General features: G+C 42.1%; 1 protein-coding gene across 1 annotated transcript; it reads right to left on the reverse strand.

Moving 5' to 3' along the window:
- Positions 1 to 208: 208 nt before the first annotated feature.
- On the reverse strand, positions 209 to 23,288 carry ncoa7b (nuclear receptor coactivator 7b). Its single transcript, XM_080022908.1, has 17 exons — positions 23,263 to 23,288; positions 22,016 to 22,202; positions 19,051 to 19,226; positions 13,984 to 14,054; positions 13,757 to 13,864; positions 13,607 to 13,678; positions 13,125 to 13,250; positions 12,742 to 12,926; positions 11,523 to 11,677; positions 8,378 to 8,971; positions 7,853 to 8,024; positions 7,216 to 7,363; positions 6,889 to 7,014; positions 3,735 to 3,887; positions 3,043 to 3,138; positions 2,839 to 2,912; positions 209 to 2,233 (listed from the first exon to the last, which is right to left on the reverse strand). Exons 2-17 carry the CDS (start codon positions 22,051 to 22,053, stop codon positions 2,098 to 2,100), a joined length of 2,430 nt encoding a protein of 809 aa, XP_079879034.1. The 5' UTR covers positions 22,054 to 22,202; positions 23,263 to 23,288; the 3' UTR covers positions 209 to 2,097.
- Positions 23,289 to 23,874: the final 586 nt, after the last annotated feature.

Genomic DNA, 23,874 nt, shown 5'->3' on the forward strand with positions numbered 1-23,874 from the left:
GCAGCTAATGTTTAAGGCGTTATAGCCCGACGCTCTTAATTAAACGGGACCAATTAACACCTTTATTTATAATTAAGCTCTCAATAACTTTCAACACTTCACATCAACTTTGTATGTGAATTTAAAATTCACATTCTGCCCAGAAAGGCCATGAAAACACCACAGGTCATTTTTGAGTATGTATATATTTAACATTTATTTAGGCTTGAGTAGTGTCAGCAATATTGACAATAAATAGATCCTTGATGATACCACAGAATCGGGCAGTTTTAGATTCACAGGAAATAATACTTATGGAGCATTCACAGTCACAAACAACACTCAAAACAGATAAAAAAGGATTGTTCACTTGAAGCGGGAGGCAACCTCGTATCGGTGAGTAGTATGGTTTACACAACAGCAACAGTGCCCAAAATGTTTAAATATTGCACGTTCATGCACTACTAGAGTCATGTATGGGCTGGATGAACTAGACAGGCTACAACCATACATTTCTCTGGTGTTAGTAGTAGTAGAACAGAGGAACTTTAGTTTCATCAACATCCGAGTGCGATGGAAACCAACAGAATATCCCTATTTCAATCTATTAGATCCAGCCAGAGACTAGCTTGAGGTTGGACAGACAACTTCCCTAAAGTGGTGGTGATCCCACGACATTCAATGAAATTTAAGAAATGCTTTGACATTACATGGGGCCAGAATGGGATAGTAGAATAAAAGATGTTTATACATCCTGCAGTGCAACGTGGCCTCATGTAAAACTAATACTGTTTACCACACTCCGATAATGATGACCACACATTGATAAGATAAAAAAAAAAAAAAAATAAAAAAAATAAACCCCTCAGGGTGAACGAAAATTCGATACTGACAAGTTGCTTCGGCCACTTATATAGTGCTTATTGGGAAAAATTAAACCCTTTTACTGTTTAAATTAATCAGCAAAACATATCCATATAAAAAAGTAAAACCATTTACACACCTAGAACAATCTTTGTAAAAGCAAATGCAATGTAAAAAATAAAATTCTAAAATTTTATACAAAAATAAGACAAACTTACAGAAAGAGGAAAAAAAAAAAAAAAAAAAATCATTGGTCATTGAGAATTTTCCCTCTTGAAACTTCACTTGTTTTTGGATCGTGAAGGTTGTTGGAATGAAAGATGATACAGAGTAACGAGGAAATGCACGGTAACGTTCTCCTTCAAACTCAGTCAAGAAATAAGAGAACGACCTCCAGGAGGAATTAAACCACCTCTTGCCGTAAACAATCACTCGATTTGTTACTAGTCGCATGGGGTCATCTGGGAGAATAATATTTAAATTAAAAACAAATTTTGCTTAAATGAAATTGACTTAAAATCTGGAGTATTTCATTCTCCATTCCTCCCCCAGTTTCCCTTTTTCTACCTCAAGTTTATTGTGTCTGAACAAAACATACCAGACCTCTTCCATTTTGTCATCAGTAAACACCTGTATATTTAGATTGATACAAACGAAATCAATGGCTTTTGCACCAATTCCCTTTTTGGAACATTGGTCTGTTTTTTTTGTTCTTTGTTTTACTTAAATAGACACTTCACAGCAAGCTTTTTTTGGATTACTGCAACAGTAACGTCAGCCAGCTATTTGCTATTTTCTTTGGCCCCAACAGCCTGCGAGCTGCAAAGCCGTCCCGTCTCCCAACACGCGTCTTTCCTTTCCTCGGACGTAGATGCTAAGGCAAAGTGCATGCTGGGTTAACTCTAGGCATCCTGGGCGCCGATGAGATGAGACGAAACAGATCTCAAAGGATGACGAACTGGCTGACCCACCTCTGTGTGCAAATGTGTGCATGTCTTACACCATTAACAAACCAGTGGACATCCAGGTCCTCCAAACAGCAGCACCAACACATCGGTTTGGTGCCACCTCAGCGGATCATCTTTTCGCTCTGTTCCAACCACATCATTGGTCAACCTATACGGCCTTTCTCATTTCGTGTCGCAGGAAGTGCGGTGGTGGTTTGGGGAGCTCGGGTTCCCAGGATATAGACTAGATAGAGAGTAGACATTTTTCATGGGGAGGTGAGGAGGACAGTGAGGGAGGTCAGCGGAGCTACTCGAAGGTCCAGACTTCCAGGCTGTGGATGTTGAAGTCGTGCCGGGTGGAGAGCGGCTGGTTGTTGAAGGTGGCGCAGCTGGTGGTGGTGCCGCGGTAGAGCTCTGCGTCCAGCCACAGCCCCAGCTGCCCGCTGGAGGAGTGGGAAGAACGGGAAAGAAAAAGCAAAAGGTGCGGTTGGACAGAGATACTTAAGCTCTTGGGTATGCAGCAAGTTGCTTCCGAATAGCGTTGGGTGATAAATAAAGTTGTCTTTCTGTGGTATCATATGGTCAGGAAATGAAGATATTAAATAGTAAAAATGTGCATTTTAAAGACTAAATTAACAATGCTAAAAAGCTATGACCTTAAATTTCTTACAATTGGTCTAAAATATCAATATTTGTATTTTAGTTTCATTTCAAAAACAGATTTGTATTTAAATGTACTTTGAATCTGCAAGTCGTTCAATGTGATGGACCCTACTTGGATTATTTTACATACAATTTTGAATCCATATGCAGACATCATGACATAGAACAATATTCTGTAAAACTAACTTTGCTTACCACAATCTCAGAAATCACCCCAAAAAAAATGAAATGTAAATATAACTTTTTTTTTTTGAACTTTTTACCATTAGTCTTCTGCTAGATACGTGTTGCATTGTGTGTAAAAAGCTATCATGTTGTTTTGTTTACCGCCTTAAGAGTGAAGTCAAAATGAGAAGTGAATTGTCAGCTCTAGAAACGTCTTTACCCTCCTCCTCCAAACTGCAGAGAGTCGGTATTGCCTTTTACAAAGTAGGAGTTCTCCCCCATCCAGCGGTAAACCTGAACACAGAGTTAGCAAATCTTTAAAACACACCTTGTTTAAAACAGGTCATTTCCCTTGATCGCTGCATCAGCATTAATATAAAACACTACGTATAAAAGGGGTATAAGAACAGAACTCTGCCCGAACCTTAATCTCAGGACAGAAGCTGTAGAGGAAGGTTTCTCCCGTGCCGTAGTAGTGTTCACTCACTCTGAACGGATGGGTGGAGAAGGCCCCAAACACCTGAGGGAAAGAAGGAAATTTGATCTCAGTTAATAAGGGACCACAACACATGAACTGATCTTTATGTGATTTAAATGACCAATTACAAATATAGATGCAACAGCAGAAGGGAAGCGCTCCTCTCATCAAATAAAAATACAAATTTGGAAGATAAGACACAGATGTGGCAGTCCACCAAAACTGCTTTTCTGATTATCCAGGAGTTTATTCAATTGCTGAGTAGTCACGCTGACACCCTTAATTGTTAGCGATCGATTGTTCTGGGTCTATGTCCTTAAGTATCATCCCAATTCAGCTCCTTGCAAAGTTTAAAACCAAATGGATGATTATGCAACATGCGTATCTCAAATGATAAGACCATTGAGAGCAGCAGGGTTGTGTGCTTTCGGCCTTTTGAAGACGGTAGAACCATCAGCAATGTCGATAGTTCAGAAGCACAGAGAAGACCCATCTTCCTAATACAGGAGTGATGTAATATCGCTTCAAAAAACACACAATAAGACTTATTAAGAGTATTATTAAGAGTTATTTTAGAGCCCTATTTCAGGGTTGTATGGTTTAAGGGCAAATTAGTCTCAAATAAGTATTAGTTCTACCTGTTCATCCATGTCCTTGATGACGAGCAGCACGGGGCTGTCCACCTCCACCAGGTTCCTGTACAGCGTCTTGAGGCTGGTGCCGTGCTTCAGGGTGCTATAGACCAGGCTCCAGGGGTAGGCCTGCACCCGGGCCGGCAGGCGGCAGGCCAGCTGGGGGGAGGAAGACCCATCAAGACGTTAAGGGCTGCGTGCGCGCCTCTTCTAATGTTTATAATCATTTTTATTATAATGTCTTTCCACTGTAAGAACTTAAGTATAGTAAGTAAGTAAAACTTTATTTATAAAGCACTTTTTAAAAACATGGAGTGACAAAGTACTTCACATAATATATATGAATGAACAAATGTGAATGCACACACAAAACCTACATATACACAGATATACATATAAATAAGATGACAGGGGGAGCGCCTTACTCGAAATCTTATCTTGTTCATTTTGTTTACGAATGGCATGTCATTCAGTTACTTGGGGTCAAAGTTGTCGGGTTTTTTACTAATATCTGCTTCGTATATGGATCGGTTTGGATGAAACTTCAACCACAAGATGTTTGTGATATATTTGTGGGCTGGACCCTTAATGATAAATATCAAAGACTATAAATGTAAGCAAAGTATTTCAGCAATGAGGTGGACAGTATTTATGAGGTGAGTCCTAGGTGAACGAAGTTCAGTGTCCTTATGGCTTAAACTCTGTCATAATTCAGAATCGTGGATACTAGGTCAGAGAATTCAGAAAGAAGCAGGTCATTTTGATTAGGAGGGCGGTAAATTAGAATGCAGCAGACAGGGTTGTCACTTTCAGCACCTCAAAACTACTACAAACATCAGTGTAAATGAGACTACCTTTATTATTATTATTATTATTATATATTTTTATATAATTTATATTATATAATTATTATTACCTTACTAATTATTCGTAAAAGCGGCAGCCAGGTCACCTGACATTAAACAATGCAAAATTTACGAATGAGGTAGGGCATCTGGGTTCACATTTAATGTGAATCAGATTATTTTTATTCAAGGCAGTAGGGTGATGGATGGAGAAAGGCAATAGACAGCGAACGGGGTAATATATGGTCTGGGCGTAAAAACAATGGGAATGCTATTTCTAGGGAGGGGAAGTCATGAGGCACCAGACCAACATTATATCAACTAGTGGTAGTACACAGTGCGAGGTCCAGGTTAAAATATATAAGTTTTGTACTTGATCTGCTTAAGTGATTGCCATCCTTTGCAAAAAGGTCTCAGCAAGCCCAAAATGCAGGAAAGTTATCAGCATAGGCAATGTTTAGGCGGCTACAATACCTCTTTACCCCTAACCTCGAAGCAGGAGGAGGGGTAAGGATAAGGGCTGTACCCAAAATGGATTCCAGGGATAAATTACTGAAGACCGTAGTATTGATAAGCGCCAATGTTCCTGCTTAATGTTAACGGTATTGGACAAATTAAGAACATTTATTTAGGCTATATAACCCGTTTCTTACTTGCAATAAGATTAAGATATTTGTCTAAGAAGCATTTTCGCTATTATCAGAAGAGGGTGTGGGGCGGGCGGACACACACACACACACACACACACACACACACACACACACACACACACACACACACACACACACACACACACACACACACACACACACACACACACACACACACACACACACACACCCCAAAGAGTTCATTAGAGGCAGAGTCGACGTCAAGAGATTTAGATGTTGAACCACTGAAGAGCCCATAACAAGTGTTGATGGGGAAACAGATGGAGGCGGGTGCCAAGGCTGTTCGCTAGCAATCCTACCCCGGGGGGGGGGGGGGGGGGGGGGGCAGACTAAATCTGTAATCACGGTTTAACACAAGCCGTCCGATCCGGGTAGGTGCCTCGTGCAGCGGATCGTGGAGCAGTTAGTGACGCAACGGAGGATGGAGGCAACTGGCCAGGGAGGTGTTATCCACTTTGTCCAAGGTGACAGACAGACCTATTGTCTGTCTGGAGGACCCAAGGTGGAGAGGGATGGGATAGTCGCCAGCCATAGCGCCCCTCCCGCGAGACGCAGTCCAAGGCTCTGTCTGGTGTGGCTTGGATCTCGCTCCTAGCTGGGGCCAGGGGTCTTCAGCCTGGCTTGGTACGGCAGTGGCTGGAAAGAGTGCGATGGCATTCACCTCTCTGGCCGCAGAAGTAGCGGCCACCAGAGGTGGCCCCAGTGCACTCAATGAGGGCCGCGACCCTACACCCAGAGGAGGGAACTCCTGCTCATCCAGGACCTCTTTCCCTCTCGGCTCCGGGGAAAGGAAGAACTCCAGAGCGTCTGACCACGGTGGAGGGGTCCAGATCAGGACAAGTCGGAACCGCAGGAGCATCAGCTGGATGGACCGGAATGTCGTCAGACAGGGTAATGGCGGTTGGAGAGGGTTGGATGAGGTGCTGAGGCAGCAGTGTTCAAGTGTCTTCCTTAAGGGCAGTGATCTTCCTGTTTACTTTCAGCAGAAGCACATAGTCCTCATTGGACATAGTTGACACGTAGTTTGAGTAGTTAGCTCAGTTTAGCTTAGCTACCAGGCTAAAAACAAGCCTGGCTAAGATAGCGGCCGGAACAGTAAACAAAGTGTAATCCAAGGAAAGCAGGCAGCGACGTCTCATAACACTAACGGAGCTGTGATAAAGTGATAAAAGACCAACTTAGATCAATTCGGATCAATGGGTTAAAATTTTTAAAAGTATAACTAGAGCTGCTGCCCAGTGCTGCTGATGATCAATGGTATGGTACCCCAACACCTCAGCAGGGACTCGAAAGAGTTCCATGTACGTGGTCTGACACGCACATAACTATTTATTATTCAGGAACATTTCAAGGAACAAACAAATAAATAAAAAACAGGAAGACGTGATTAAATTAACGAGAAGGAGAAAGACAAGTAGGAAAACATTACACGGACAAATCCTGCTGCTTTAACAAAGGTAATCTAAATCTAAGTCAAAGTGCTCCCAAACAAACTAAATAGGCTTTTCAATGCCAGGAATGCACGCCGTCTTCTATTTTACGACATAACAATTTCAGCCAATTTACTCAGATGCGCCACAGCTTGTTCTCACAGCCGAAAAATGTCTTTCATGTTCGTCTGCCGGAGCACCTGGGTTGATTTACCTTCTCCATGTGCGTGTCCTGCAGCAGAGCGCTGGCGTCGCTCAGCATGGGCAGGGCGTCCACGGACAGGTCCGCCTCGTAGCTGCCAAAACTCTGCCTGCGCTTGGCTTCGTCGATGGTGATGATCTGGGATCAGTAAGCAGCAAAACACTCTTTTTCATCCCTGAACACACAAGATGCAAACCTCTGTCTTGTACTAAAGGTCCATCAGGATTAAATATTACTAATATTCTGAGACAAAATGAGCACCCTCACCCTTCTACAGGAAGTAAAGTAGTTAAAATTAAGACTCAGAAGCCTGGAGTAGATTTCAGGTCTGTTTTTTACCTCCCAGCTGCAGGACGCGGGGTCGCTGAAGAAGTTATCGATCATGTCTAGCTCTTCCTTCTCCACGACCACAAAGCCCTGCTCCCGCGCCTCCTTCCCATACACGTCGGGGGTCCACTGGACGAAGAACCCATACAGGTGGTCCACCCTGGAGAAGACAACAAACAACTGATCTGTGAGGAGTTTGCCTTCAGGGCCCTTCCTTCAAGTTTTTCTATTATAAGAGATCATTATCCACCATGTTTGTAGGATTTCAGTCTATTGGTTGTTGTACTAACATGGTCACAAAATTTTAGTTGCAGATTAATTGTCATACAAACAATTGCAATTAACAATTTCACTCCGTTTCCCCCCCCCCCCCATTTTGTCACTATTCATATTATATAATAGAACACACCCACCTTATGACGAAAAGCCATTCATTTGCATTGAATATTGGAACATAATTCCTCAATCCAACTGATGGAAACAAACCGAATTTGCATTTTATTTAATGCAAAATTTGCGAAAAGGTTGGTTTAATCAAATTATTAAAGATAACAAAATGACTGCGATAACCTCAAATAATGGCAACCAGGCGATTCTGGCAATCGGCTCCAATTCTCACATTCTTTTGTTTTGTGATTTATTCTTTCACCTTTCTTGCGGCACGGCGAACCAATACTCTGGCTGCTTTCCACGGCCGCCATATGTGTGGGCGGGGCTGCAGTTCATCCCGACGGCAAAGGACTTCCTCATTGGCTTCCCCAGTTTGAAGCACAGGAACATGGGAGGGCTCTTACTCTTCTCCTCTGACGACAACAGCATGTCTGTTCACAGCCGGGGAGAGAGAAATAAGTTGAGGCTCAGGACTGGGTGATATGTCAAAACAATATCAATATTGTGATATGAGACTAGACATCATCTTGAATTTTTGGTTATTGTAATATTCTGATCTAATGAAATTGTTTCTTTGAGGTTGCAGTGGTCTTCATAAGACTGTTCTCGCTGTTCTAATCATTGCCTCAATACTCACACATTAGTGATTGTGACTCGTGTGTAAATATCTCATGAACACAGCAATAGTCATCCCCAAAATATGGTCAAATAACCGATATTGAGATATTGCTCAAAAATGCATTGATTTTGTCGTCATCCCCCATCCCTTCATATGACTTCTTACCCTCGATGGGTGCTTGCATCCTCTCCATCAACCAGGATTTCACCTCCGCCTCATAGGTCTTCTTCCGTTTCTCCTCCTCGCTCATCCCGTCTGCTTCCGCGTGCTCGTTCTGCAGAGTTTCTGCTTGGCTCCCGTCCAACTCTGCCACGTCCTTCCTGCTTTGGTCCGCTCCTACTCCACCTACACCAGCCACAAACTCCTTGGTCCCTTTAAATTGCGTAGCTTTGGTCTCAGTTGCTTCCAGGCTCGTTGGGTCATCGGGCTCATCGCTCCGCCTCTTTGTCTCGGAGGAGGACTGCAGCGACTCGCCGTCCTCCACGGAGCTGTTCTGAGCCACGCCCTCGTCCTCTTCCTCGTCCAGCTTTCCCTTCGAGTGGCCGAGCATCGGTGCCGGGGAGGTGCGGGACGTGTCCTCGGGGTCTCCCATCGCGGGGTCGCTAGATTCTACGGGATCTGATCGGTCCCCGCTAACGGTGCTCGGCGGTCTGAATGACAGATCCTCGGGTCCGTCGATGCTGCCGGTCATGGTGGGCTCCAGGTCTGTGAAGCCCTCGTCTAACGGGGACTGGTCTGCCTGCTCGCACACTGCGCTGCCTGGGGTTTGGAACATTAAAAAGCAATGGAACGTCAATGAACTGATGAATAACGTGAAACAGTCATTGTTAATAAGTTTCTCATGAGCAGAATAAGTAGTTGAGTAGTTATTGATAATTGGGCGGTTTTTAACTGGAATTTTTGTCCATTGTAACGAAAATTAAAAAAATAAAAATAAAAATAAAACACACACACACACACACACACACACACACACACACACACACACACACACACACACAATAACTAGTACATGAACTGGATATGTATTGGTGCCGGCCATAACCAGCAGTAAAACTTGTATCCGTTCAGTACCTTAGTGGAAAGTAGAACCACACAATATTCGTCTGCACTGGTATGGTTGCCCGTTGCAGCCGACGACCTGAAATAGTTCCAAACTAAGGAGTGAAGAAACGCCAACAGGCAACGCTAGTGAGAGTGATTCATCCATAGTCTGGACATTGGCTTCAGTTTTAACATGTTGGACCTTTGAGCAGAGAAGAATTTATCTGCGAGATCCGCCAGGCGATAGTTGTTGCCAGAGGTAGTAACTTCCTCGACCACCTCAAGATCAAACATGCATGAGTAGGTAGAATGCACTCTGACACAAGAGGCTCTGGCATCAGTGGAAAGAGAAAAGCCACAACGCAGACGTCATAGTTAGTCATTAAATAATCATCATCCGTATGGGTAGAAAAAACAGCAGTGAACGGAAATACATTATTTAATTATATTCATTAGAATGTTGCTAATTCAATGTGATATTTGCACACAGCTGACTAATAAATACCCTTATAGGTAAGGCAATATCCGACACTCCTTTTTAAGCAGATTTTATATATATATATATATATATATATATATATATATATATATATATATATATATATATATATATAAATATAAATATAACGACCACCCAAAACAATATAATTCAATTGATTTTAGGCAATTTGGCCCATCCCTATGTCGGAGCACAATTAAGTTTTCTCTGCTTGACTTCCACTGTAAATAGAGGACCAATACATGAGAATCTAGTTTAAATCCTATGAAGGGTGGCTTCATATTAAAATCATATTTATTGATCAACAACATCACGACTAAGTGAGTAAAAAAATAAGGACACACATCAAAACTAAAAAATAAAATACACTATTCTTAAGAAAACTGTGGACTGCAGCTCTCACTCTGGTTCTTCCACCAGCTGACCATTCTGTCCACTGCACTTGTAAAGACCTCTAGACTTTGGTCAATGACTTTCTCTGTTTACTAGTTCACCCGTTCCTGTGCCAAATCCGCAGAGTCAGAATTCTAATCTGCAAATGTTACGCCATGAACAAATATGATTCTGAACTTCTGTTTTTTACAGCAACCACCGAACTGGCTGAAATTGGGCAGCGCAGAAAGCAGACAGGACTGAATGGGGGGGAAGGATGAATGAGTTTGCTCCTTGTGGTAAGCGAGGCGGTCCACACCCAACAGACTAGAGGGGGATTCAGGGATCCTGCTGTCTCACTTTCTGCTGTCATCTCAGAGATTAAAACCTACCATATTGCCTTGTACCTTTGCCCATTTTTCCAACATGTGAGTGCATGTCATTTATTTAAACAAACTTGAAGTTTTCCAGTGTTTTTATTTTGGATCTATTGTTTTTGATGGTTTCTACTTGTATGATATGAACATTTTAAACCCAACTAAGGTACGTTGCGCCTTGGATCAGGACAGCGGATTGCGTAATGGAGAGAGAGCGATATCTGGTCCACTGGGTGTCCTGGCCCTTCCCAAGTCCCCAAACAAAAAAAAGAATGCAAATATATGTATTTATTTTGACGAGCATGGCACACAGATGGAAATTAAGGTCAATAAAAGCCCCGGTCACTATTTGAGGAAATAAGGATACTGTCAATAGATGGCCTTGTTTGAGGTTGATTTCAATATTTTTTCTTTTCATCTATGTAAAGCAAAACCACTGCCACCTCCTCTCACTGTCATGTCCGTGCCTCTTTCACAGCCAAGTTCTTATTGAGTTCTGATCGAGTTTTCTGCTGACAGTGTTCTGGGACATGTTCTTGGGTGGTTCTTACATCTTTTGTTCTCACGTCTTTTTACGTTTAACTCCGGCTTTAGTCTTTTGCACTTCAGAAAATCAGCTATTACGGCTGTACCCTTGCCAACATAAGAGACTAGAAACCGGAAGGTTGCATTGCTTCTTACTGGCAATCTACTGTGGCCAACATTATGTGTTGATGTACTATGGAAAGTTAAAAAATATATATAAATTATATAAATAATAATTAATAATATTAATAATAATATACATTTTTATTAAAAAATAATAAAGGCTTTAACTTTTGACCCATTTGACTTTTTTAAGTACAGTGAGAGGTTACAGCAGACTGGTATGTTTCTCAATAGTAAAGTGTTCAGCGGGGTTGTGCTATGAACAGTTATAAATGGTGGGCCTGGGTTGAAAAATAGAAAACCTATGCTTCAAAAGGTTGGGGTAACGATGGTATAGAGAGTAGTACATCTAAAAAGGAGTCCATCTTACTGGTTTCTGAGAGGGTGGAGTTGATGTCGTCCAGCACGATGGGCCGCTTGGCGTCTAGGGCCTCGTAGCGGCTGAAAGGGTTAAGGTCGCGCTCGGAAGGCAGCTGCTCCCACTCGCCGGGCCTGTAGACAGGACATAGATCCTGGGGTAGGTCTCTGTGGGGCCACAGGGGAACCACACAGAACCAGCCGAAAATGAAGATGGGAGGGTGGTGGGGGCGGGGTGAAAAGAAATATTGAATGTAAACAATAAAGATGCAACTGAAAAAAATTAGACCTAAACAAAACAGGTGCGAGGTGAAATGGCAAACAAACATAAATTGGCGAGAATAATGGACGCAAAAAAACAACAGCTTGGGGAAATGGAAAACTAAAGATTCTAAATAAAAATTTGCAAGGAAAGATATAACAAGTCCAAGCATCAAAATTAAGATGGTTAATTAATAGAGCTCCATGAAGAGAAGGAGATGTTAAAAGCACCAGAGCAGTGGACTAGATCCAAGAAGGAAACAGCTTAGAAACACCAACCAGCAACGACAAGAGAAATTGAGAAAACAAGCAGGAGAAGTTAAACTGAACCAAAAAGACAAAACCATGGACATGCATCATCATTGTTCTATTCAAACTATCACTGCTGCTCAACCAACACATTATGTTATGAATTCAAACTCAAAACAATGATGTGGGGATTAGAGCTGCAATCTAATCACAACATTCTAATGTCATTTTGTCTCAACATAGACACAGAAGAATTAAAAACTAAAAGTTGAACATATTTAACCAGAAAGCATGTTGGCGTCCTTACATTTTATAAATTTTTGTCATTTTTTATACTTACATTTTGATATATTGTTTTTTTGTTCTAATTATAATGTTTGTTATAATTAAATAAATAATTACATAAAGCAGGAAATTAACGTTTATTTATTTTAAACAACTCAAGGAGCATGTTTACTCCTTGCGTCTATTCCATTTTAATTGTTAATTTATAGCACTTTGAAACCGTTTTGAAAGGTGTCTAAGTTTATTATTATTAATCATCATCATGATTATTAATACTTTCAGTTCATAATATAGATACAGAATTTGGTTGTTATAACTGACCAACGAGTCCATTAACCAGTGTCATTATTCTTTGGAAAATGGCCGTCCCTGGCTGAAACCCCGATGAGGAGACCAGAGAGACAGGCGTGGTGGGAGGCGGTGGGAAGGGTCCTTACGATGGCAGGGCGTCCTTCAGCTTCATGCGAGACACGTCGTCATACAGCGCCACGGACACCACCTCCTCCATGGGGCAGATGAGGCCGTACTCCTCGCAGCCGTGCTCGATCACCAGAGGGTCGGACTTGTGGGGGTCGAACATGATGTTGTTGGGCGTCACGATCATCACGCCCCCGACCACGCCCTGCCAGAGGGAGGAACACGGCCGGACACACGGAGCGATGAAGTAAAACATGAATCAAAGTTGTTTTTTTTTTTTTTAAGTGTCAGATGCCTGAACTGGTTATCAACAGAGATCTATACAACAAGTTTGAAAGCTAGCACACAAGACATTAACTATTAATTAACTTTCGATTTCAAAATTCCAGACTAGATTTCTCACCATGCCGTCGGTGAAGTACTTGCAGCTCATCTTGATGAACTTAACCGTCGCTGGACTTTCATCCTCCGAGTTGGGAGACACCTCATGTCGGATGGGTTTTGTCGACTTGCTGTTTGAAACGCCGTCCTGGAGATATTTTAAAAGCCCACTTTAGAAGACTGATCATTGCAATGCCTTTATTGTACCACATTGTTAATGGTGTTTTATTTATTTATAGATATCTTAAGAAAGGAAAAAAAGTAAAATTCAGCAGATGAAAGAAACCTTAAATCAGCATTTAAACCAAAAGTGAGAATAGGACCAATGTAGTACGCTACTTTTTTCTTTTTAAAAGGAAAATACTCAACAGCTTTGAACCCCTACCATCCACCAGAATTACATTTGTGAATGGATTAACCATGTGGCCAACATCCTGTCAGTGGCTGGAATGCACCACATAAGTAACACAATAGAAACACAGGAAACAGCACGACATTACTCACTTGCGATTCCTTCTCAGAAGAATGTGAGTTTGAGTCCGTCTCTGACACGCTCACATCGGGGACAAACAGTTTCTGCAAACACGACCGACGGGATGGTCAGAGAGGTGAGAGAGGAAAAGGCGGTGGAAGTGGTACTGGCCAAGCTCCTACCTGGCCGGGGTAGACGCTGTGTGAGAACAGCTTGTTGAGCTGGACCAGTTTGTTCGGGGTGACGTTGAACTTCAGTGCGATGCTGTTGAGGGTATCGTTGGTGCCGACCTGCAAAGGGCAGAGCGGCTCGTTTTGGAATTTGTTTGTTGCTTTGATGAGTCCGCAGATTCCCGATGAGTCAGTGCGGGAGCAGGGAGGGAGCCATTACTGAACTATGCATTACTCACTGTGAACTCAACCGTCCCTGGAGGCCTCCGCTTCTCTCTCTTAGCCTGGCTGCTATTTTCAAAGCTGCCAACTGGAGAAAGAACATAGAGACAGGGAGCGAGAGGTAGAATGAGATGTAAGTATTTTCCAGAGAGCTGCTTGGGCTGGACAGAAATACATTGCATGGTATCATGGCACCATGATAAACATCTACGCTACAACTCAATAATTCTTGTAGCAAAAGCAGAATTGAAAACATGCGGTTTGGTGAAGACAAAATTAACTAATGATTTTTTTTTAACAATATCAATATCGAGGATATAGATAATTCAATTCTGATATTTGGGGATGACTGTTTTCATAAGATATTTACAGACAAGAAATATGTGGCAAACAATAATATGTAATGTGGATATTATGACAAAGCAGGTGGAGGCTTTGAGTAGAACAGCTAGAAGAGTTGAAGTCCAAAATTTTTATTTCTATACTGTACATTTAACTATATTGTGATATCACGACAACCAAAATCGGACTATATCTAGTCTCATAGCATGATAGAGATTATAACGACATATGGCTACCTGTTTCAACAACAATCAATAGAGGACAATCTGAAAGTCTCAAGTCCTCAACTCTTATCTAGTCTGAGGCCTCGTCCACACGCATATGGATATTTTTGAAAACGCATTTTTTCCCTTTCGTTTAAAAATAAAAACCTCCGTCCACAGGGGCAATAAAACTCGATGTCAAACACCACAGAAGAACATTGGCAGCGTGCGATTTGAGCTTCTTCTGGAGTGGCACGATCATAATATTCATAGACAATACCATTATGTGGTATTATGGTCGCCATTCCGAAAGATTTAACTTTTAATGGAGACGCGGCGAACACAATGGTCGTCGGCCATGCGCAAATGCAAAGGTTGAGGCGTCAGCGTTTAAGAGGCTCCTTTTAACCCGCTTTCAGTTTTGCGAATTTACGGAAAACCAAGTTTTGAAAAATCCCCACCCTGGAAGGCGTTTCCCAAAAGGTTTGAGGCCATTTATGTGGACGGGAGGCGCAAATGCAGAACAAAAACGTTTAAAAAAAAAAAATAGCTGTATATGTGAGAACAGGGCCTGAGACACGCACATGCTCACACAAACCATCTGCGTTGCCAGTACCCCAGAGGTTCCTCCTATGGAAACTGAGGGCAGCTGCATGCTCCCTCCACCCCACGTCTTTAGAGAATACTGGATGCTCACTTGAACACATCAACGGAGTCAGGCTTTGTGCTCGGCAGCAGCTTGTTATGTCACCGCATGAAAAACACTCCACATTGAGTGCAGGCCAGATATTAGATCTGGGGACAATATATGGAGAAGAGCAACATTACGGCGAGGCTCATGTTTGGACGTCAGGAGTCGTTTGGTGGATTTAATTAAAACCCAAACTGAGTTTACCCAGCTGGCTTCTCCTATTTCTCGCTGCCTCTCTCCCGCCCCCTCCCCCTCATATAGTGTTAGGGGGAGAAGCAATGCCAAGTATGGCCTCTCTACCTTATTGAGTCATGATTTAGGCCCACCAAAAAAAAAATATATATATAATTTAAAAAAAGAATCCGGAAACAGTTTGATGGTGTTACTCTTCTCACATCTTTCAGGAATGGTTTTCTAACGTGTATAAAGTGTCACAAATCACTGAATTCACTTTGCAGGGACTTAACGTATCTGCCTGGAAGCGTTCCCTCTGCATCTGAATGACGTGAAACCCAATAAGACAGGCACAACAAATTTGTCAAGTCACATCACATCCTCAAGTCGCAGCCTGTTTTCTGACGGCTCCTATTTACGTTTGATTGTTTGTGTGCTGCTGCTAAACTTTTCTTTCCACATGAACGCTGTGGCACATCACCGCACTGCCACAGTGACTATTTTAAGCAGTTTCCCTGTTCTCTCCCTAACTATAGTATAGACAGTTATGGTGGTTTGGACTAAATTATATCTAACAATAATTACCCGACGATCGCTGGGGGGCGTAGTGTAATCGGGCAAATGCAGTCTCCCCCGTTACAGAAGTGCTGGATTTATCATTTACAAGTTAAGCATTTACACAAAAACATTTTGTTTTTACTAAAAAAAGAAAGAAACGGGGAGACGTGGGTGAAGCGGCATGGACAGTGGGCACCCAGGGTTATTTTTGTAACGGGACGGAACTGTCCCTTAACTTAGTTGTGTCTCAAAATTATTTCATACAAGTAGAAAACAAATGAAAATAAAATGATCTAAAATAAAAACAAAGGAAAGCCGGCACAGGAGTCGGAAACCGGCGTGCTGTCTGGAGAAAAAAGAAAGAAGGGAAAAATATATAAAAAGGGAAAAAAAATAAAATAATAATAATAAATAAAAAAACCTCCACTCCACACTGATACCTCTTTTCAACTGCAGCTGTTGGCGTGTAAATAGACTGGAGGGTCCTCACAAAACGCAGCGGCACAATAAAAGTGATGAAAGATCCCATGAATTGGAATGAAAGATCTCCCCACCTCGGCCGGCGCATGCGGGGACCATTGACCTCAACCGGATGAATTGTAGTAATAGTCTGTCATTACTGTCAATTGCGAATTGCCGATTTAATTGTCATTCCAGACATGGAAATATATATATAGACAGACAGACAGATTTAGAGTACCACAATAGTGTAACAGGGAGTCTTGAGTTATGTTTGCTCATTTAGCTGCAGTAACTCAAAACTGCAGCTAAATGACTCCATCAGTTATTCATACCGTAGCCGTCTTGTAACGAGGCTCATCACATTGTATGCGAGCTACTACAGCTAACTATAAATACACAAATTCATCTCATTAGGATATACCCCCTGAGACGCATCATCTTGTTAAGTTACCAAACATGTTCACCAACTGGATCGGATGGATCGAGTGCAATTTTCTCGGCCACTTAGATTTCTGTTTTTTTGTTTTTCTGACTTGCCAATTCCAATTTTGTCAGATTCCGATTATGTTCATAATAAACCATTGACTATTAAATAACTTTTACATTGCCGTCCAATCATTTTGAGTCTACATCCGTCTGATCATTTTGAGTCTACAGCCGCGATGGAAGAAATCAAATTCCCCCCATCATTTGGTCTCATTATGTATATCTGCTGTACAAAAATGATAAATGCATATGCTGGCTTGATAGGGCAGCTGCACATACGGACCACCGCTGCAATTTTCAGTTACTACAAAGTGAGATTGCAAATAATTATTCCCTATGGAACAATAATAGAACATGAAACTGTCCATGAGTTCCAATAAAACAGAATATGGGACTGTCACCAAGTTTCAGTATAATGCAACCTGTAACTCTCACTGAGTTGCAGTAGGACACAACATATAACCAACATGGAAATGTCCAGTTCAAACTTCCAAATGAAAGTCTCTTCAAATATACCTTTCGATTAGATTTATATTGCATTATATGGCCATTCCAAAATAAATTGCCAAAAAAAACCAAAAAACTAAGTGATAATAAATGGCCGACTCTTCTCACTCTCATCACTCCCTTCGCTCACCGTGCATTAAACAACTGAATCAAATCAAACGACTCATTTTATTGAATGAATCGTCAAGAGCCGAGTCTCAAAAAAGAGTCGAACCTTCATTATGGTGGAGCTCGTGCACTAGCAAAACCAGATGCTCCGCTGTAGTGACAGAGATAGATACAGTCTGCACAATTTTGGAATATTATCAGGCGATAAATTATTTATCTAATCTTCCTTTGCCTTGAAGTCCCTCCAAACAGCCAACATTTTCATTCTTTCACTCTCTTTTTGGGAGTCAACTACGTAACTACGTCACATTACGTTATATCGGGTTTGAGTGTCGGAGCATTTTTACCACTACAGTACATGAGCACAGCATCGGGCTGTATATTTGACCGGCACAGAATCTGAAAATATATCTGATTAGCCGGTCACCAGTCATGCCCGATCAAGATGAAAACCAGCCAATCGAGCATTTTATATGCCAACATTACAGTCACATTTTTGTAGTTGATTATTACTCCCCCACTTCCCATTAGACCTCAGCAATGCAGCGTTACGCCTCGGTGGATAATAAAGTATCGCTGCGCTGCGTATCAGTGGATGTTGAGTGAGTGAGAGGAGAGGGAGGGCTTACAGAACCACAGGTCGTAGCATCTGGTCCAATCAGAGGTTTAAATACCGAATAAATGTAGGGTCATGTTTTGTATTGATTGACTGTTTTCCGTAATCAAATTAGTATTATTTCAGCTGGCATCTCGTACCTGCGTATTTTGACCAAGAATTGCCTGGTTGGAACACAAAATGCGTGCAGGTCGAGAGGTCCGTCACTCTGCCCAAGCCTAAGGTACACCAATGCACAGAAATGCTGTTCGACTCGTCCCACTGGCACTCATCCCTCACACACCAGAACCAGTGAGGTCAGAATTAGGCCTGAATTACACAATGTTAGCATGCCTCAATGAATTAAATTAACGCTTAAACCACCTTTCTTTGGGTCACCCTTTAGACAGCCATCTCTGCATTGGCGAGGCGGCCTACTTCCCCAAACAAAAAAGGACAAGAGCAAATCATGCCTATATGTGTGTTGACTCAGCAGGGATAATATTAAATGAGAAAAGCTGATCTACAGGAGAATAAATATTTGAAAGCAATACAGACCCCCCTTGCATAATGGGTCCCCTCCAAAGTTCAAATGAAACCTATGCCACTGTCCCTTAAATTATAGATAATGTCTTTGTGTGAAGCGTATTGCTTGGGTTGCGTTTGTTCGTGTCGTTTTGGTATGAATTTTGCTTGTCCAGAAATGCAGTAAATAAGATCCATTAAAACAAGTTATATTCTATATCACTATTTCTCTAACCTTGAGTTATACAGAATTTTAATACACTTCATTGTTGTTGATATTTAATTTCCCATGTGACCTCTCCATCTTGTATTGTTTCCATCACTACTTGAAATGGCAATTTTTCGAGACCGGACCGTCACGACACACAATCTCCAGACACATCGTGAAAAAAGCACTGGGTTGTTTGATGGGGGTTTACGACGCGGGTCGAACCTGAGTCTGCAGGGAGCGCTGCGGTGCCTCTGTGCAGGTCTGCTGCCGCGGTCCTGTCCTTGGGTTCAGCGACGCGCAGGGAGTCTGGACAGGAAATGATGGACGACTTCAAAGGGCTCTGCTCGCTCACATTTCTCTCCGACTGGCTCTGCTTGAGTTGTCTTCGCTTCTTCAGCCTGACGGAATGCACAAACAGAAAACAGTTGGTACTTCTTCCGGGTAAGAACCGTAAATCAAGCCTAGGACATTTTCCCGGCCTTCTGATTCATGTGCTTAAAATCAACTTTGAAATGCCTGCAAGTAACATGATGACAATACAGTGGTGTTTCCTTTCCTTACGGTTTCATAATATGTTAAAAACAAACCATTTCAGACAAAAAAATATATATATAAATAAAATGTATTAAATTAAGCTGAGTACTGCAGATAAGCCACATCTACAGTTCTGTAAAGGTTGAAATGTAAAGGGTGAGTTCGCTGATTTTGAACACCTTTACAAATACTATTGCTCTTTATACTTTATAATAATTTATATACAGATTGATGTTTTAAAATGTGATGTCTTGATGCTACCTACTTTTAGCTTAAAATTAGATGATGGAATAGCTTTCCATTATGAAATTCCCAATTTAATCATACATAAGCCAACAGTCATCAAAGACATAAAGTCTATTAATACGTAGGTTGAGAAATCTGCTGACTCAGGCCTTGGCGCTGCTAGATGATCTCATAACACTTCAATAGTGCATCTCTGCCCTTTGAAGCAATTACAAAGGAAAAAAACCCAAACGTTCTTCCTTTAACATGCTCCCACTCTACTGTGCTTTTATTCTCCTATTAATCATTGATGAGTGTGGACTTTATGCAGCGGTGTCTGCAGAGCCAGGGGAAGCGGCGTTGCACCAAGCCAAAATGCAGCGGATGGACGGGTAGGAGCTCTCAGGATTATGGGACACACTGAAACCCAGATAGGTCTGACAAGAAATGATGAGTCAAGATTGCCTGTCCGCTTTGAGGGATCGCGATTGTCTTGGCCCTGACAGCTTGAGGCAAGAGGACTAAAAATGTAATAGATAAAAATGAATTTAGCCGATCACACCCTAATGGAAGGGCCGAGGCGGGTCGATAAAGCTGCAGACAGTTAAAGCCTTTTCCATTGAGCTGAGTCAACACATGCAGTCAACATCGGGTGGAGGTCCACGGAATCCACAGACATCACTTCTGTTTCACTTTTTTTTTTTTTTCCATTAAAATCGAACTTTTTTTTTTTTTTTTTTAAACCATGTACCTCTACGTTCTTCCCATTTTATCTTGCAATTGCTGCTTTGCAATGTAAATACTGTCGTTTGTAGCACAATCACATGGGTAGCAGTATAAATGGTAAAAAGGGTGTGTTTAACCTGGTCTAAATACATAACTCTTTGCAGTTTCAGTCACATAGACAACCATAAATTCTGACGAACATAGACCATCCACAGTCAATTTCAACCCATTAAAAACAGCCTTTCCCCAGAGGAAATTCTAATTGAATGAATAATGGAATTCAGTGGCTGAAACCCCGTCATTCTAGAATGACCTTTGCACTGTGGTCAGGAAGAGGGGAATCATGCGACAGAGGTGTGGAGAGTGTACAAATTGTACTTTCCAGTTTAGTCATAAGGCTTTCCTTGCCTCCCGATGTTTGCTTTCTTGTTGTTGATTATTTATTCTGTACTTGTCTGTTTTACACTACTTTTAAGTTGTTTACCAAAATAAGCGCAGAAGTGCAACTAGGCATGATGAATCCATCCATGTTTTAATGTTTACACTCGCGTTTAGAAAATGACACGGGTTTCCAAACAGGAAGCGATGCTGCGTTCATGGGAAAGTCCGAAAACTAATTTGTTTTTTGAAGTGATGATGCGTTCACTGGAAATCAGAAAAAATAAAAATAAACATTTTTGTATTTAATATCATCATCTTTTACATTTTTTTTTAATCTATCAAAAAGTTTGTGTGGTTATTTTAATGTATTTGTTTGCCTATAAGTTAAACGTTCACAAATGTAGAAACTTGAATAAAATATAACTTTTTCAAATTGATTTGCCAATTTTTCACTTGTTGACACAATATCGTTCAAAACATGGCTAATCTGTGGGCTAGGACTCTCCAAAAACCAGGATCGGCCTGAAAAATCTGGCATCAGATCGAGCTCTAGTAAAATTGGCCCTGTACTGCCTGCTGCCGCCACCTGCAATACCCTGTCCTGAACCAGAGGGGAGGACCAAGAGCAAGAGCTGTTTTTTTGCAGGGTTGTCAGAGAATCCTTTTCTATTAAAAAAAAAAAAAAAAAAAAAAGTGTTGAGGATATGAGGCAACAGTGTAAAACGTTGCCTCAAGAGCAACTTGAAATGCTTACTGCAGCAAGCTGATCAGGTAGTTCCTGCTTCTTCACTCCAAACAGCTTAATAGCAGACACCATCTTAATAATTCTAATGCATGTGTGACGGTAACATACATTGTTCAGTGCTAACAAGGCCCCCCCACCGCCACACCCCCTGCTATCGAATTGTACCATTACGACAAAATCCAATTTGACACCGAACACGGTCCCAGCGAACAAGCATGTACAACACCATCGATGTAGACTCCCGTTGCATTAAATCAAGGATTAATTGGACAACTTCAATATTAAGCACATAGACTGCAATGTCTTTAAGGAAAATATAAATCCTTGTCAATAACAAGGTCTTGCTTGACAAAACATTGAATTGGTGAGAGTATAAACACAATCTTTGTAGAATGCGACTTTGAATTGTTTGCACGGCCAAAAAAAATAAACGTTGAGCATTCTTTAGCCATTCTTCTCATGTCATGTAACCGAACTGCATTGCACAAAGTGTCGACACAAACAACCAATACATAGACACCTCAGCACCGACCATGCATACACACAGTAGGCACACACCACACACACACACTTTACCTGGCAAAGTAGCCGGGCTTCCTCTCTCGTTTCTCCATCGGGCCTGGGATCTAAAGCAGCATGCAGCCAGGCCGGCCGACCCCACCCAGTCCAGGAGGAGAAAGGTGTTCCCTCGCCCTCGTGCTCTCTCTCGCTCTCTCTCTCTCTCTCTCTCTCTCACGCTGTGATCTCAAGCCCTTGGCTGCTCCTGTTGGGAGAGGGGGGGAAATGAGGGATTACCGGTAGTAGAGCGTGAAGGGAGGAAAGTGTCACCCTGCGTATCGGTCGATGGAAAAAACCAGAAATGAGCGTGGCGACCCGCCGGCGACTGACAGGGGAGAGAACAACAGCTCAGTCCAGCATTAGACATGGAATTATTATTATTATTATTTTTTTTTTTTTAATGAACAACAGCTCAGTCCAGCATTAGACATGGAATTATTATTTTCTTTAATAAATACAAAATTGACAGAGCAAAAAAAAAAAAACAACACAAATAAAAGATAGTGGATGTCATTATAACAAATAAAGATTATAATCAACATTAAAAAATACTATTAAAATAAAACAATTTAACATTACATTTAAAAACCCGCAGAGACAAAAGGGAAACTAAACATAATCGCTAAAACACATAGAAATCGCACAGAGCAAAGAAAAAAAAAAAAGGAAATATAATAATATAAAACCACTGATCAGTGGCCCAAGCATAACAAACTACTGTGTACATCAGCGGCGTGTGCCAGGGGAACAGGGTGGACAACCACCCGACGTAAACACCCGAACGCTGTGCGAACGACACGCACCGATGGAAAAGGGGTCATTTCCTTGACGAATAAACGGAGACCGCGAACGGTACTTGTCCGCCCGACACCGTTCTTCCGGCGGTGCACGAGAAGCCGAACGACTACGGATGGTGCGAGAGCGGCCGGACCGACAGCGGCGCTACCTGCACAGCTCCAGCTCCTCCCCCCCCCCCCACGGTCCACGGCGTCTCGATAACCAGCCCCGGCTGATGCTAGCGTGTGATGCTAACGCTAAAGTGCGCTAGCAATGCTAGGCGCCGTGCCCGCGGAGACAATAGCAGCAGCCCGGTGCCGAGGCGTCCGTCCCCTTTCGCGTCAGACGACGCTCTCCGTTTGTGCCGAGCGCCGGTCCCGGTCGCTGCTACCAGGCCGGTGGGTGGGTGGGTGGGTGTGTGTGGGTGTGGGTGTGGGGGGGGGGGGATGTGTTTGAACGTTTAAATCAAGCAAACGGGGGCAACGTACCTTGTGGGCATCCTCACTCTGATAAGGCCACGGCAAGGCAGTCGAGCCGACGACGCCCCCTGGCGGCGCTTCAGCTTTTATTCGCTTTCTGTCGCCGGGTGTCGAGCTGCGCCTGAACCGGCTCGACTCGCGACGCTGCCCCTGTCGTTCGAAACCATTTGAATCCGCCCCTTTCCCCTCATTGTTGATGGCAATATTACACACCTGCACATCAGGCAAACGTGTGTATATATATAGATATATATATACACATTTGCGAAGCCTATTTTCTCAGTCAAATTCATTATAAAATTGTATTAATAATTAAATTACATTTTTACCATTATTATTATTAATAATAATAATAATAATAATAATGATAATAATAATACAAATGAATATTGTTTTTGTTATTATTATTCCACGTTACTTAACGTGGCGTTGACTTCTTCATAAATCGAATAAATAACAAATCAGATAAAAAAAACATGAATCGGATTCATTAGCGGTGTCGTCTAATTCTATCGGTAGATGGCGCTGCTGCCAAGCAAATCACTCCCTCCGGCCCAACGGCTTCCCGCTGACCAGCCTGCATATCAAGTGGCCCCCATTAGACCCCATTAGACCCCATTA

This window comes from Zeus faber (assembly GCF_960531495.2).
Source record: "Zeus faber genome assembly, chromosome: 2".
Lineage (NCBI taxonomy): Eukaryota > Metazoa > Chordata > Actinopteri > Zeiformes > Zeidae > Zeus > Zeus faber.